Source organism: Onychomys torridus, chromosome 2 (genome assembly GCF_903995425.1).
Source record: "Onychomys torridus chromosome 2, mOncTor1.1, whole genome shotgun sequence".
NCBI lineage: Eukaryota > Metazoa > Chordata > Mammalia > Rodentia > Cricetidae > Onychomys > Onychomys torridus.
Genome location: NC_050444.1, coordinates 78436397 through 78452321, shown reverse-complemented (window position 1 = coordinate 78452321; position 15925 = coordinate 78436397). Strand labels below are relative to the sequence as shown.

General features: G+C 42.6%; 1 protein-coding gene across 1 annotated transcript in view; it reads left to right on the top strand.

Annotated features, from left to right (window-relative positions):
• Svep1 (sushi, von Willebrand factor type A, EGF and pentraxin domain containing 1) overlaps positions 1-15925 on the top strand; it is a 180365-nt gene that overhangs the window by 126292 nt on the left and 38148 nt on the right. Inside the window, exons 29-36 of the mRNA XM_036180091.1 lie at positions 455-578; positions 1511-1681; positions 3068-3241; positions 3861-3980; positions 6320-6496; positions 6715-6799; positions 8104-8295; positions 9531-9698. Of these exons, the coding sequence (XP_036035984.1) occupies positions 455-578; positions 1511-1681; positions 3068-3241; positions 3861-3980; positions 6320-6496; positions 6715-6799; positions 8104-8295; positions 9531-9698 (1211 nt within the window). The remainder of the gene's footprint in view (positions 1-454; positions 579-1510; positions 1682-3067; positions 3242-3860; positions 3981-6319; positions 6497-6714; positions 6800-8103; positions 8296-9530; positions 9699-15925) is intronic.

Below are 15925 nucleotides of genomic sequence, written 5' to 3'. Positions count from 1 at the left end.
GGTTTAGAACACTTGCTACTCTTGCAAAAGACCCAAGTTCAGTTCCCAGAATCCGCATTAGGCAGCTCACAATTGTAACTGCAGCTACAGAGGCTATGATGCCCTCTTCTGGTCACTTTGAGCACCTGCACACGGGCATACACAAGCATAAATAGTATCTTTTGAAAAAAAATATATATATGACTTAACCAACCATAACATCTAGACAAGAAACTCTGCAAAGGATTCAAAATTGCAGGCCATCATGAGTCTTTTAAGTGGGAGAAATACTAGGGAGACCTAATCATGGGGATGGGAAGAAAGCTTCCTGTTGCCTTTGGAATCATACTATACAAAAACATGCTTCTCTTCACCTCTGCCACAATGATCTGTGGCTGTTTCAACAGGGTTAAGTGTTATGTGCAAGCTCCATTTTAGTAGAAGTTTTATCTAAGAGTGTGTTTTAAACTCACAGGTGAAGTCGCTGGCCAGCTCCTGCCTAGAGGAACTTAGTCGGGGAAATGTGTTAGCCTGGCCTGATTTCTTGTCGGGAATCACCGGGAAGGTGAAGGTTGATTCCAGCAGCATATTCTGTTCTGGTGAGGATTTCTCTCTTACACCAACTTTTCCATGTCTTGACTCGTCCAGAATGGTCTGTCAAAAGCATGTAATTCAGAATTCTCTCATAGCCGCATCAAGGCATGTGTCAATCAGCCCCCTAGCTAGAATTCACATCTACCTCATGTTCATCCAAAGCGTGTTTGGAATATTGAAATTATTTATGTACAGCAGAGTACAAAGTAATTGAGTAGGATATTTGGATGAAGATAAAATAAGATTAAAAAGATGGGAGGTTCTGAGTTTGCATTGTTTTTATTTTTGCTAGCTTTTTAAATTTTATTTTTATATGTATGTTTTTCTTGCACATATGTCTATGAACCACATCAGCACCTGGTGCCCCTGAAGGCCATATAAGGGCACTGGATCCCCTGGAACTGGAGTTAAGGATGGTTGTGATCTTCAGTGTGGGTCCTGGGAACTGAACCCGGGTTCTCTGCAGAGCAACCAGTGCTCTTAACCACAGCCATCTATCCAGTCCTGGTTTTGTCTATAATAATCATCAAATTCCTAGGCTCCTACTTGAGATAAGGATACTTTTGCAAAACAAATAAAACCAATGACTGTTCCCACCTACACCCTGAACATTCACTCTGGAGAATCTGTTTCCAAAAATCAATGCATTTCAATGAATTTTTAAAGTGTTGTGGGATTCATGACTTTAGAATGAATGGTGCACTACTACCCCCCAAATGCCATTTATTCCTTTAGAAATACCCAACAGGTTTCTGTTGAAAGGAAGAAAATTACTTGATGATGCAAATACAATTTTTTCTTATCATTGGGGTACATGAAAACTTGGCTTTGGTAAAGCAGGTTCCCTGCTGGTACAAAAAGGGAGTTTGAGCTCTTGACTCCACGGCCCTGCTGCTGTGCTGCTGACATGCTCTGTACCTGTGCTCTGTGCCCTCAGATTGCCCATCTTTAGAAGGATCCGTACCACACCTGAGAACTGCTTCGGGAGATCAAAAACCAGGCTCCAAAGTCAGTCTGTTCTGTGATCCGGGCTTCCAGATAGTTGGGAATCCTGTGCAGTATTGTCTGAACCAAGGGCAGTGGACACAACCCCTCCCTCACTGTGAACGTGAGTGGCCTTTCTTCACCTCATGTGGGTGGCTCTGGAAAGTTATGGGATCCACATAAGCACTTGGGGAATGCTAGATAAATGCTCACTATCTGCTGTCGCAAGGACAGAGAACATCCATCAAGTCTTTGCCCTGTGTACGAGACTGGGCCAGGCGCCATGAGGGAGGTGAGTGATAAGGATGCAAAGAGACCCCTGACAAATGCATCCAAGGTGGCAGCAAGGACCTAGAAATGAGGGAAGTAAGGACCTGTGGGCTGGAGAGCCACCCAGAGGTGTGCCATTGCTGGGTGAGGAAAGAGGAACAGGTGCCTTGAGCTGAGGGTATCCACTCATTCACTGACTCAACAGTTTTTTAAGTAACTGACCTTATCTACACACTGATACATGTTCTGGAGATGCTGGCCCTGTCCTGTGTTTACATTCTGGCAGAAGAGGCAGGGGAATAATAAACAAGCACATACAATAATGTTTATTTATAATGAATAATAACGATAAAGGCCAGAAAATTAAGCAAGTAGCAGGGCCAGGGGGATGAAGTGAGGAGACTGGTAGAGCCAGGACTCCTGCCTTGAATAGAGAATAGCAGCTGTCACCCCACACAACACACATTTATCTTCTTGTCTGTCCCCTTTACTGGACAGGAAGTGCCATAAAGCAGGAATCCCCAAGCTGGAGAGATGGCTCAGAGGTTAAGAGCACTGGCTGCTCTTCCAGAGGTCCTGAGTTCAATTCCCAGCAACCACATGGTGGCTCACAACCATCTGTAATGAGATCTGGTGCCCTCTTCTGGCCTGCAGTCCTACATGCTGCATACATAATAAATAAATAAATAAATCTTTAAAAAAAAAAAAAAAAGCAGGACTCCCACCTCCTTAGTTCACTTCTGTAAGCCAAGCACCTAGGACAGTGCCTGATGGGTGGTAAGAGTACCACAGGTGGTTTTTTGTTTTGTTTTTGCGGTTTTATGGGGTTTTTTTTTGTTTTGGTTTGGTTTGGTTTGGTTTGGTTTTTCGAGACAGAGTTTCTCTGTGTAGTTTTGCGCCTTTCCTGGAACTCGCTCTGTAGACCAGGCTGGCCTCGAACTCACAGAGATCTGCCTGGCTCTGCCTCCGGGAGTGCTGGGATTAAAGGCGTGTCACCACTGCTTGGGGGGGGGCACAGGTGTTTTTGAATGAATGAGTTGCCTGCCTACTGTGAACCAGACAATGTGCCACATGCTGAGATCACCTGTGTGGTTCTAGCAATGTAGAGCACTCTCTAGCCAATGTTTGTATGCTGTCAGAAAAATGCCATGCAAAAGGCCGCTACATGAAATCATGGGAAGAAGATGTCCTTCGAGCACTTGGCTCCCAGGGCAGGTGAGTTCCTCCTTCTCCAATCCAGGTATTCGCTGTGGACTGCCTCCTGCCTTGGAGAATGGCTTCTATTCAGCTGAGGACTTCCATGCCGGGAGCACCGTGACCTACCAGTGCAACAATGGCTACTACTTGTTGGGAGATTCCAGAATGTTCTGTACAGACAACGGGAGCTGGAATGGCATTTCACCATCATGTCTCGGTGAGATAAACGCTGGCAACTGCTGTGTGGATTCAGTCATGTCCTCTGGAAAACATTTACCACAAGTTTCAAGGCTCTCCTGGCATCCCATTGTTAATTCCACCCATCCCAGTAAGCCCTGGGCAAAGGGTAATGGCAAAGCAGCCATTTCTTCCCTGAGGAGCCAAAAATGTTCCTCATTTTAATCAAGTTCAATAGTAAGAATATATCCCCATCCCTGTTCTTCTTGCCTACCTATCTACCGATGAGGTAGTAGATTCTATTGTTCATTTGCAATGTAATCACCATGATTGCCTTTAAATTTCATAAAAATACATACAGTGGGTCTGCAGAGATGGCTCAGAGGTTAAAAGCACTAGCTGCTCTTCCAGAAGTCTTGAGTTCAATTCCCAGCAACCACATGGTGGCTCACAACCATCTATAATAAGACCTGACGCCCTCTTCTCGCATGCAGGTGTTCATGTAGAGCACTCACACATAAAATATAAATAAATAAGATTCAAGAATGCATGCAGTGCTCCATGTTAAGTGATATGGAGTGACCTAAAGGCAAAAGCACATGTCTGACACAGAAGAAGAGCAAATCCCCTGGACAGTTTGTAAACTGTCTTCATTTCAGATGTTGATGAGTGTGCAGTCGGCTCCGACTGCAATGAGCATGCCTCCTGCCTGAACACCAACGGCTCCTACATCTGCTCTTGCAACCCACCATACACGGGAGATGGCAAAAACTGTGCAGGTATTGAAGTTCTTATCTCTATTGCTCGATTCAAGTATGCATTTTAAGGGCATGTTATTTAAAAATAAGATAGGAATTTCATGTTCAAAGGCCAAAGGGATAGGTGAGAAAGATAACGTTCTCATCAAGGACACATAGGAACCCGTTAAAGTCACAATTAATTAGCATTGAACTTTCCCTGACTTCCCAGTTTCTGAAGCACAAAATTGAGCCAACTGCGATGTCTGATGTTAAAGGAAGCTACACAGTAGAAGAACAGCAGTGTATTTGGAAATAGCATTTAGCCTCATGGCCTCAAACAGAGCAAGGAAGATGCTTTTCGTAGCATCACCATCAACCTCTTTCCTCTGCCTTAGTCACAGAAAATTTTGTCCTTGAAAGAAATTGACATCTTACCTCAGGGCATCACCTTCCTCTGTTAGCTTTGGTAATGCTGGCCGTCGCTCAACTCACTAATGTACTCCTAAATTTCTTATACGTGCAACTGCCAGAAAACAGTGAGATAGAAAGTAGAGAGGGATTTCTAAATGTGGGTCAAAACATCTGCCTGTGGACCCCCAAAGTAAAACATACAATTTGAAACAGACAGAAAAGATAGAAAGGGTTAGATGATGTAGGGATCCTGTTTCAGGGGTGGGGGAAGTATGAAACAGTAAAACAATAAAAACAAAGGGCCAAGGAGTCACACAATGGAAATAGAAATGTAAACTAGGGTAAACGTAGACAATTTCTTGGTTACAGAGAATGTTGAATGTCTGCAACTGCATCATATGATTCTCAGGCTGAAAAGATCCACATGCTGTACTATTTGAGAACTAGATGCAAAAATGTCCCAATATCTTATTTAGATGCATCTCTTCTCTTTAAAAGATCAGTCTTAAATGGAATAAAACATAAGACCATTGTAAAAATATTTCCACTCAATGAGAAAGGAAATTCTGAAAATATGGAATGTGGCCTTTAAAGTGAGTTAACACAGGAGCCAGGAAACAATTTCAAGAGGCATCTTATGCCTGATGGGAAACAGACTCATTTATTATAATCTCATGTCCCCAAAGAGTTTGAGAACATAACTTTAATTTCTGTTTTATAATCCACCTTACAAATTTCCCATAAGTAACTTTTCTCTGTGTTTGACATTAGATAATCTCTGCTATGAAAAATAGTGAGTATTTGGACATCATGTTTTTCTACTCACTTACAGCTATTTTTCTAAAATTCAATCCTATAATTGCAAATTACTTTCTGAGATTATTTCCTTTAAAATCCTTAAAGGGCTGAGGGTATAGTTAAATACTAGAGCAATTGCTGAGCATGCTCTCTGCTTGCCCTCTAGTGCTGCTGAGTAAATAAATAAACAACAGTCTTTGATTTCCACAGACTAGATGATCTTGAAGAAGATTAAATCGACACAGCCTTCCTTCCCACCCCTTTTTATGTTATTTGTAGGAAGGTCAAAGGACAATCTAAATCAGTTCTCTCTCCCCTTCTACCATGTGGGTGGCAGGGATCGAACTCAGGTCATTGGCCTTGGCCACAATCAAGACTATGCAATCTTTAGAGCAGCTTGAAACCAAGTCTTTTGCCGTCTTTAACTGTGTCTGAGGTTGGGAGGAGGTGAGGAGGGGAGCCTTCTGGGACACATGCTCATAGCATCGCCACTTCCCCATTAGATAACTACCTTCACGGCCACAAAAAATTTCCATATTCTCAGTATTCATTTTAATTTCAAATTACTATCGTTTAGTAGCTAATGAGAAGGCTTGGCGGTTGGTTAAAAGTATGCACTGCTCTATCACAAGACCTGAATTCAGATCCTAGCACCCACCCTGGGCAGCTCACAAATGGCTGTAACCCCTGCTCCAAAGACTCTGGCACCCTCTTCTGGCCCCCATGGGTACCTACACACACACACATACCACACGCAGAACTAGGAGAACAGAGGGCTCTTGAAGAGGGCCTGAGTTTGGTTCCTAGCACCCATACTGGGAAGCTCACACCTTTCTGTAAATACAACTCCAAGAGGATCCAACAGCCCTGGTCTCCATGGTCACCAGAACTCTGGTGTGTATACCCACATGCAGACTTATGCATATAATTTAGACTAATGAAATAAATCATTTGAAAATATTAAAACTAACCTTAAAAAATACTGTGTAAGTGCTATCCAATGTATTTTCTGACTAATGTCCAGCAGATCCCTGACCTTTGTGCCCCTTTCTTCAAAAGCCTTTGTCCCATTTTGACAATTGGCTTAACTGCTGTAAAATTCTTTTGCTTTGTGACTTTGTATGGTTGTGTGAGTGCCACTTAATATCCCACAAAAACTTTCCTTCAAGAACCTGTAAAATGTAAAGCTCCAGAAAATCCAGAAAATGGCCACTCATCGGGTGAGATTTATACTGTGGGTGCTGAAGTCACATTTTCCTGTGAGGAAGGGTACCAGCTGCTGGGAGTGAGCAAAATCACATGTTTGGAGACTGGAGAGTGGAATCACATCAGACCATCCTGTGAAGGTACACTGAGAAAATGGTTGGGATCACCAGGTTGGGCAGTTCTAGAAAGATAAAATGATTGACATGGTAAGCTCCAGGTCATGTCAGCCTTTGCTCTAAAAGCCAGGTGTTGGGCTCAAGTTTAAACATGACAAGGGGATAAAATCTGAAAGGCATGTGCTCTCAGGGGGCTTTGCAGAGAGTTTCAGAAACCTCACTTTCTGTTTCCATCCTTCCAGCCATGTCCTGTGGTGCCCCACCTGTGCCTGAAAATGGTGGTGTTGACGGGTCAGTGTTTACCTATGGCAGTAAGGTGACATACAGGTGAGTGCCAACTTCAAAGGTAGGGTGCAAGGCTGGGCATGGTGGGTCACTCCTTTAGTCCCAGCACTGGGGAGGCAGAGGCAAGCAGATCTCTGTGAGTTTGAGGCCAGCCTGGTCTACAAAGCAAGTTTAGGATACCCAGGGCTACATAGAGAAACCCTGTATTGAAAAACAAAAACAAAAAGACAAAAAAACAAACAAAAGATGTAGTACACTTGTTAATGGCATGTCAGCAGTAGTAGAATACTAAGGGAAAGGAAATAATCCTGGAGGGTTTTATTTTTATATAAAGATTCATTGTTGTTGTTGTTGTTTTAATTTATGTGTCTTTGTCTGTGTGAGTATATGCCCAATGTGTGCAGTTGCCCATGGAGGCCAGAAGAGAGCACCAGATCTGGAGCTGTAGTTATAGGAGGTTATGAGCTGCTGATATAGATGCTGGGAACCAAACTCTGGTCCTCTGTAAGAGCAGTGTACTCTCTTCACTGCTGAGCCATTTCTCCAGCTTCCCCAGAGGGATTATTATTATTATTATTATTATTATTATTATTATTATTATTGAATTAATTGGGCTCAGTATAGTGTAAGGAAATCAAATCTGATAACCTACTGGTAGTCATATCTTTAAATCTCCTGAATAGCCTGTTGTTGCCACCAGCGCCCCCCTGAGGCACCATGGTGGAAGGCACTCCCAACTAATGGATAACCTTGATCATTAACCAGCTGAGAGTCTAAGCCTTAGAGACTAGTGGCTTAGCCCACATCACTCTCAAACCCAGAACTGTCCATTCCCAGCTGTTCATCCATGGCACTTACTGGAGACAAGCCAAATTCTCACATCTCACACTGTAAGATATGACATTCAACCTTGTAGAAAATGCAATTTTAAATCATTCCAATGTTAAAAAAAATCCCCAAATATGTAAATTCCTTTTTTTAAAAAAAAGGATTTGGGTACAAATAAAATAATACAAAATAGGTCTGGGGAGATGGAGGACCTGAGCTTGAATCTCCAGAGCTCAGGCAGAGCTGGGTGCAGTGGCATGCCTCTGAAATCCTCACACCCCTACAGAGAGATGAGGGGAAGAGACAGGGAAACCCCTGGAACTCCCACACCTGCTCACCTAGCATATGCAGCAGCAAACAACAGAAACCTGTCTCACACAAGGTAGAAGGCCAGGATGGATTCCTGAGGTTATCCTTCAACTTCCTGGGTACACATCATGGCATGTACACTCACACAATTCTCAAGTGTGTGCAAAATAAAGCTATTCATATTCAGTCAACGCCTCTGTGTTCTCCAGGTGTGATAAAGGATATGCTTTGGTTGGAGATGAGGCGTCAACCTGTCTTGCTAGTGGTTCATGGAGACATTCCTCTCCTGTGTGTGAGCTGGCCAAGTGTTCCAGTCCTGCGAGCATAAATAATGGGAAATTCATCTTAAGTGGGCTCACCTACCTTTCTATTGCATCATATTCCTGTGAGAACGGCTACAGGTAAGGGGGGGGGGGCACCAGCCTGACTTCCTACCAGTTCCTGCTGTTCTTAGGCTTGAGTGGATGAACTAGCTGACTTTCAAAGCAAATCTATAAACAGGGGGATATTCTCAAATTTGTGGGCTTCTTGGAGCCTGGTTTACAGCAAATGTCAGGAAGATGGTCAATCTGTGACTCCAGGAGTCCTCACAGTTCAACTGCTGGAGCATCCAGACTCTAAAGAGGAAAGCCAACTCGGTTGTGGAGCACAGTATCAACCTTGGGAAATGCCTTTCCGTGCATCTTTTTTATATACACACCTTATCAAGATTATGTTTAGCAGTACGTGACATAGTTTTAGAAAAGCATGGAAGGGCCTTAATTCTATAAGTTCATTTGATTAATTGTGTGTGTGCGCGCGATTGCGTGTGCTCGCGTGTGCAAAGAGGAGGAACGATAGAGAAAGTCAGGCTATACCCAGAAAGGTATTCAACAGATTCTAAAGTGAACAGATCAGGTGGATAGGAAGTAATAAATGAAAGGCCAATGAGAGCTCAGAGGATAAAGGTGCTTGCATCCAAGCCTGAGAATGTGAGTTTGATCCATGGGACCCACACGATGGGAAGAGAGAATTGACTCCTTCAAGTTGTCCTCTGACCACCATACACACACACACACACACACACACACACACACCCCAGCAAATAAATAAACAAATGAATTTCTTAAATGTTTAAAAAGAAATCACTGAGGCTCTCGGAATCATGCTGGAAGCACAGGTGGGTAAGCCATGATGTGGGATGTAGGGTTTGTGAAGTCAAATGACAACCAGAGGTCAGAGTCATGAGCTACACAGCCCAAATCCCAGGTCTTGGAAGGACAGCACCCTTGGGCCTTAGTGACTCTGATCACCTGTCTGTTAAGGTGTCCACCTTCCAGCTGGATAATAATTAGTCTATTAACACTTCTCATCCCAGTTATCTGCCAGTTGGGAGTCCTGGAGTTCCTTCTCCACCAACTGGCACATCAGACTTGAATTTTGAACCAAGTGGTTGTGATGTTTCTTTATCCCTTCATTATTTTTATTACAGTCTGGGTGATGAAAATTTCTCTTCTGTTCATTCATATAAAATGTGAAGAAGCATCATTTTATATACAAAACTTATCATGAAGCCTGTACTTTCTTCCAATTTCCCCACAGCAGTAAACAATCACCCAGTCAAAGGAATGGCCTGAGCCTTCTTTCTTCTCTGTAGCTTACAGGGCCCATCCCTCCTTGAATGCACAGCTTCAGGCAGCTGGGACAGAGCACCACCTACCTGTCACCTTGTCTCCTGTGGAGAGCCCCCAGTCCTCAAAGATGCTGTCATCACTGGGAGTAACTTCACTTTCGGGAACATGGTCACTTACACATGCAAAGAGGGGTAAGTAAAGCCTGAGAGAAGAGGTGTGTGGAGCATCAAGGACAGAAAAAGAAGCTTCCTGGCAGCCATACCTGAGAACTTCCTGCTCTTATTTTCTGGGCACAGAGAGGAGGCACACTTCCCTGTGGAAACAGTGTCTCCCTGGAATATACTATCATTAGCAAGTTAAGATTCAGATATTAGCTTGATGGTGGTGGCTCATACCTTTAATCCCAGCACTCAGGAGGCAAAGGCAGATGGATCTCTGAGTTCAAGGCCAGCCTGGTCTACAGAGCTAATTCCAGGACAGCCAGGGCTGCACAGAGAAACCCTGTCTCGAAAAAAACAAAACAAAACAAAAGATTCAAATAATAGACAATAAGAAATGCAGTGAAAAATATCTTTATACTTCAACCAAGAATGTGGAAAAGGCACCGAGGCTGGCATGTATCTGTCTATCATCCACAAAAGCCAAGGCCAAGACGTCAAGTCACAATATAAGCATGAGAAGTCAGCAGGTGCGGCTTGGCTTCTCTAGTTGCATGATCTTACTTGGTTGAAAGGTGATAGTTGGAAAAATGGGAAACAACTTACAAAGGTTTTTTTTTGTAACCAGTGGCGTCATTTACAGTCTCAGGCAGGGAGGTGCTGAGTGTGGTTAAATCCCAGGTGGTCTTCTCTGTGTACACTTTCTTGTTAAATATTTTCCTCATCCTCCATTTTGGCACACTCTGGAGTGTGTCTGTAGCCGCTGCTCTCTGGATTTCTGCTTCAGCTCTGTCCTTTGATAACTGTGGACCCTTGGGAAAGCAGCATGTCCTTTCTGTGTCCTGAATGTCCCCCTAAGCCAGGCGAGCTCACTGGAGTCTAACATTTGTGGTGTCACGAGGGAACAAAGACGATGATGAGTGGTTTAGTGGGGAAGGGGGGGGGGTCAATGAAGCCTTAACTGGTGCAGAGGTGCGAGTGTGCAGATTCTGAATTGTCAGGGAGACGCCCTTCACGTCATCTGTCCAGATGCTCTCACCAGCAGGTGCTAACAACACGTTCTTGAGGAGATCTTGAGCCTCAAATACCAACATAAAAACTTTCTGAAATCCTAAATTAAGACAACAGCAACTGATACATAAAAGAGCAAAAACTGTACACATTGGTGGGGCCCCATATCATGTTTCCACACACATGCATTTTGTGCTGTTTACCTGGAGTTTTAAATATCTGTCTCCTCAGGTGTTTATCATTTCTTCTTGGGGGAAGTGTTCAAAATCCTTGCCTCCAGCTTACTGAAATGTATAGTCCATGACGGTCCCCTGTGATATTACTTCTTATTGCAATCTGACTGTAGCTTAGTTCCCATGGTCAACTTTACCCCAAACATCCTCGTTCTCACACTCACTGCCTCTGGCAACCACCATTTTATTCCAAACTTCTGTAAGATCAACTTCTTCAATTTCAGATTTTAATATCTTAAGTGAACAGGAGATCTCTAATATTAAATGTCCGTGCAGGGCTGGAAAGATGGCTTAGCAGCTACGAGCATTGGCTGCTCTCCCAGAGGACCCAGATTTCACTCCCAACAACCATATGGTGACTCACAACCATCCATTAATTACAGTTCCAGGGTATTTGATGCCTTCTGGCCTCTCAGGCACTATACACATGTGGTACACAGACATACATGCAGGCAAGACATTCATACATGTAAAATAAAAATAAAGAAGAATTTTAATGTTGATGCAGTACTGACTTTGGAAGGCCTCCAGCATCCACTGCAGATTTGCCCCCTGGAGCTAGTGGGTGGATCAGTTAATGAAGTGTCTGATATGCACACATGAGGACCTAATGGGAAAAGCAAGATGTGACTAATTAAGGCAATGTAATATAAATATCCTTATATTTATATTATCTATCATATAAAATGAGAGAGTAGAAAATCTATATGTAAAAGTTTCCTGTAATTTTACTATCTAGAAAAAGCAATGGCATTGACACTTTGTTTTATTTCTCCCCAGAATTTTGTGTATATTTTTAATATAAACAGTGATAACATCCACAGATTTCTCTCTTATCTTTTCTTCATAAATTATCTGCATCGTCAGAGGGGTTTCAGGTTGGCCTATTGTTAAGCCTGTCCACTTCACAGTGGTTTATTTGCACAACAAATAAAGATAGCTATGTAAATTATATCCAACCCATTCTCTTGAAGAGGTCTTTAGTTTATTTAGAGAAATTTCTTGTGGATTACTTTACATGATGGTTAGATAAGAATCACACATTTCTTTATTTTCCCCTCTGGGTTCTGGGACTCGAACTCAGGTCCTCATGCTTGCACAATGAACGCTTTACCAACTGAGCCGTCTCCCCAGACTCTTCCACACAGATGAAATTTGGAAGAAGAAGTACCTTAGAGATACTGCCTGTTCTTCACAGGTAATGTCTGTGGATTCTTTTCTATCAGTGAATAAATGGACACTGGACCCTCTCATGTAAGTCTCATAGCTACTGAGGAAAGCTGATGGGTTTTTATAGTGGTGCTTTATATACACACGAAGCCCCAGTACAAATATGACTTTATCATTGCAATACGATTGTCATATGAAGTCCATAATACAGGAGAGAACTGTCTTCACTGTTTGAACAAATGAATAGTAAGTACCCACAGTCACAGGTCACTACCTGTTTGTAATTTTGGTTTTTTTTTTTATAAAAGACAAAAATCAACTATTAAGAGACAGTTTTCCTTTTCCAGAGTTCAAATTCTCAGTGATAGAAAAGACATTAAGCCCTTTTGTGGACACCATCCTCTTCTTGGGGTTCCTCGGGGAGCAGCAACACTGGAGGGGGGAGCTTCTGTCTCTTCCCTTTGGGCCACATCTTTAGTCTTTGAAATGTACAGAAGTGAAAATAACCAAATGCATTGTTTAAAGTCACCTGTGTCCCATTGCTGAGACAAAGTACACCTGGTTGGTTTTGGTTTTTACTCTTGCTCTCTGCTCTGCCCACCACCCGGCTCCCAAAGAAACGCTCAGAGACTTATTCTGACTTATAAATACCCGGCCTTAGCTTGGTTTATTTCTAGCCAGCTTTTCTTAAATTATCCCATCTACCCCTTTGCCTCTGGGCTTATACCTTTCTCTATTCTATATCTTTTCCCTTCTCACTCCATGACTGGCTGTGTTGCTGGGTGGCTGGACCCGGGCATCCTCCTCTCCTCCTCTTCTTGCTCCTTGCCCTCTTCCCAAGATTTCTCCTCCTATTTATTCTCTCTGCCCGCCAGCCCCACCCACCCTTTCTCCTGCCTAGCTATTGGCTGGTCAACTCTTTATTAGACCAATCAGGTGTTTGAGGCAGGCACAGGAACACAGCTTCACAGAGTCAAACAAATGCAACATGAAAGAACGCAACACGTCTTTGCATCATTAAAGAAATATTCCACAGCATAAATGCATGTAATATATCTCCAACTAGTATTCCACAACAAGTACATGCTAAATTTTTACTGTAATTAAGTCAATTTATGAAAGAAATATGATATGAAAGACTCTCCTGCAGGCCACTTTCAATATTCTTCTACTCAGTAACAATGACTATTTTGCCATTATTATGTACACATTTTTGCATAGGCAAATATACTCTTAATTTACATGTTTATGTATATTTGTACATATTGTTTCATTAAAGAAGTAACGTTTAAAATTTTCATTTTCACATGAAATCACTTTTCTCTTTAAATACTTACCTTATTTTTAATTATGTATATGTGTGAATAATCTTCTCTCTCAGATGCATATTAGTCAACTGAACTTCTTTCTCACTGCTATGAAAGACACCCTGTCAGTATGTGTCGTCTCTGGGCTGCGGAGATGGCTCCATGGGTAAAATGCTTGCTACACAAACGTGAGGTCTGAGTTCAGATCCCCACCACCCAGATAAAAAACCAAGCTGTGTGGCACATATTGTAAACCCAGTGCTGGTGGAGGCAGAGACAGGCAGATCCTGGAGGCTCCCTGGCCAGCCTATCTAACCAAAATAGCAAGAAGGTTCAGTCAAGAATTTGTCCCAAAAAATAAACTGCAAAGCAGTAAAGACACTGGATATTGACATCTACTCCCAACACATACACACACACACACACACACACACACACACACACACACACACACACACACACACACACACACACCATGTATGCACAAGCCCCATGTCTAAATTATCCATATCACTACTGGTAGTAGGCTAATTTGTTCCCACTTTATTTGCTAACAAAAGCAGAGCTGCACTGAGTACTCCTACATGTTTCCTGGCACATATAGAAATGTGATGGATATCCTTGGCCTAGACATTGCAAATTGTGACCACGATCATGGGATTTTCACATTTTGAGCTTTGCAAGTTGCCAAAATAAAAAAGTGACTTTGCTAGCCCAATAAGGGTGTGACTTACAAGTAACTGCCAGCAGGTGGCGACAACACCTTCAGGCAAGAAGACCTTGAAGGTCCAATCATTAACACCTCTGTGAAATTTCAAATCTATTTTGTTAAAAAGAGACAAATGAAGAGAGGGTGGGAAGACTGTGAGAGACAGAGGACCAGGAAGTTGGCTGTGATATTGAATCTCTAGAAATGACAGGAACCTGCACCCATAGTACCCCAACAATGTGTCTCTCCAAACAAGACCTGAACAAGAACAATACTCACAGCCATGCTAAGACAGAAGGGGAATTCTCACAGGTCCCAACCCCTAGACAAAGAATTATAGGCAGTTAAGGAATCCTGAATGAGGGAGAATTAGTCTTCCCCAGGGATAAGCCCCTAGTTGGTTATCCAACACCAAGTGGTCAGCCTTAAAATCATACATACAAACAACAATCAGTGGGCCAAGCAGATTGTAGTTCTATATTTATGCATATATGTAACAATAATAATAATTAAAGAAAAGGAGGCCATCAATTTGAGAGGGAATGAGGCAGGAGAATATGGGAAAGATTAGGAGGAGGAGAGAAGGGAGTTAATGATGTCATTTTGTTTTAATTTAAAATGATATTCTAAAAAAACTGATACATGAAAGTCTAAGAATTATATACATTGATGGGGGGATCATATAATGCTTCAGTATATGTGTACACAACGTAATGCTTCCGCCAGGCTAAATATACCTGTCTTCTCAGTTATTTGTCATTTCTTTATATTGAAAACTTCTGAAATCCTTTCTTGTAATTTATTGGAATGTAGGGTGCACAGTTGTTACCTACAATTTCATCTTTCACGCTGTGTGTCTGTAACTTAGTGCCTGCTAACCAACCTTCCCCTAGCCCTCCCAGCCTATTCTTTCTGGTCTCTGATACCCAGCATTCTATGCTCTACACTTCAACAATAGCTGCTTTTTTAACCAGTATGTTAAGTTTTCTTCTAGTATCTCATTTATCAATGCTTTATTCTTGCAGTTCCTTCTGTGTGCTGAACTTGTCATGATGGGAAACATGCCAGTTGTGCTACCAACTCCACAAGTTAGAATCACCAGAGAGAAGGGAGCCTCAGCTGAGAAAATTCCTCCATAAGATAGGCTGTAAGCAAGTCTGTAGGGCATTTTCTTAACTAGTGATTGATGATGGAGGCCCAGACCATTGTGGGTGGTGCCATCCCTGGGCTGGTGGTCCTGGGTTCTATAAGAAAGCAGGTTGAGCAAACCCTGTGGAGTAAGCCAGTAAGAAGCACCCCTCAATGGCCCCTGCATGTGCTCCTGCCTCCAGGTCACTGCCCTGCTTGAGTTCCTGTCCTGACTTTGATAATGCACAGCAATATGGAAGTTTAGGCCAAATAAACCCTCTTCTCTCCAACTTCCTTTTGGTCATGTTGCTTCATCACAATGACAGTAACCCTAACCCATGTATGTCTTATGATTCCAAATTTTCTCCTTATAGAAATCAGGGCTTGCTGTGTCTACAAGAACCTCTCATGAGCTGACTCTCTGGATTTTTTTTTTTCTACCAACTACCCCAGGGCCCTCAGTTTTATATTAATTTATCAGTTTGAAAGGTTTTGCATACAGAGCGAGTAGTATAAGGTCTAACGTGAAATCCATATGAGGCACAGAATTATAGTTAGCTGAGGCCTCATTTTTCTGCCCAGCACCTCTGAAGGCACAGAGATGGATTGAATTTTTGCAAGTTCACATGTTAGCAAACCTCCTTCTAGGACATGGATTCCTGCCAGACACTCCTGTTACTAATACAGTTCCAAGGCTGTTTC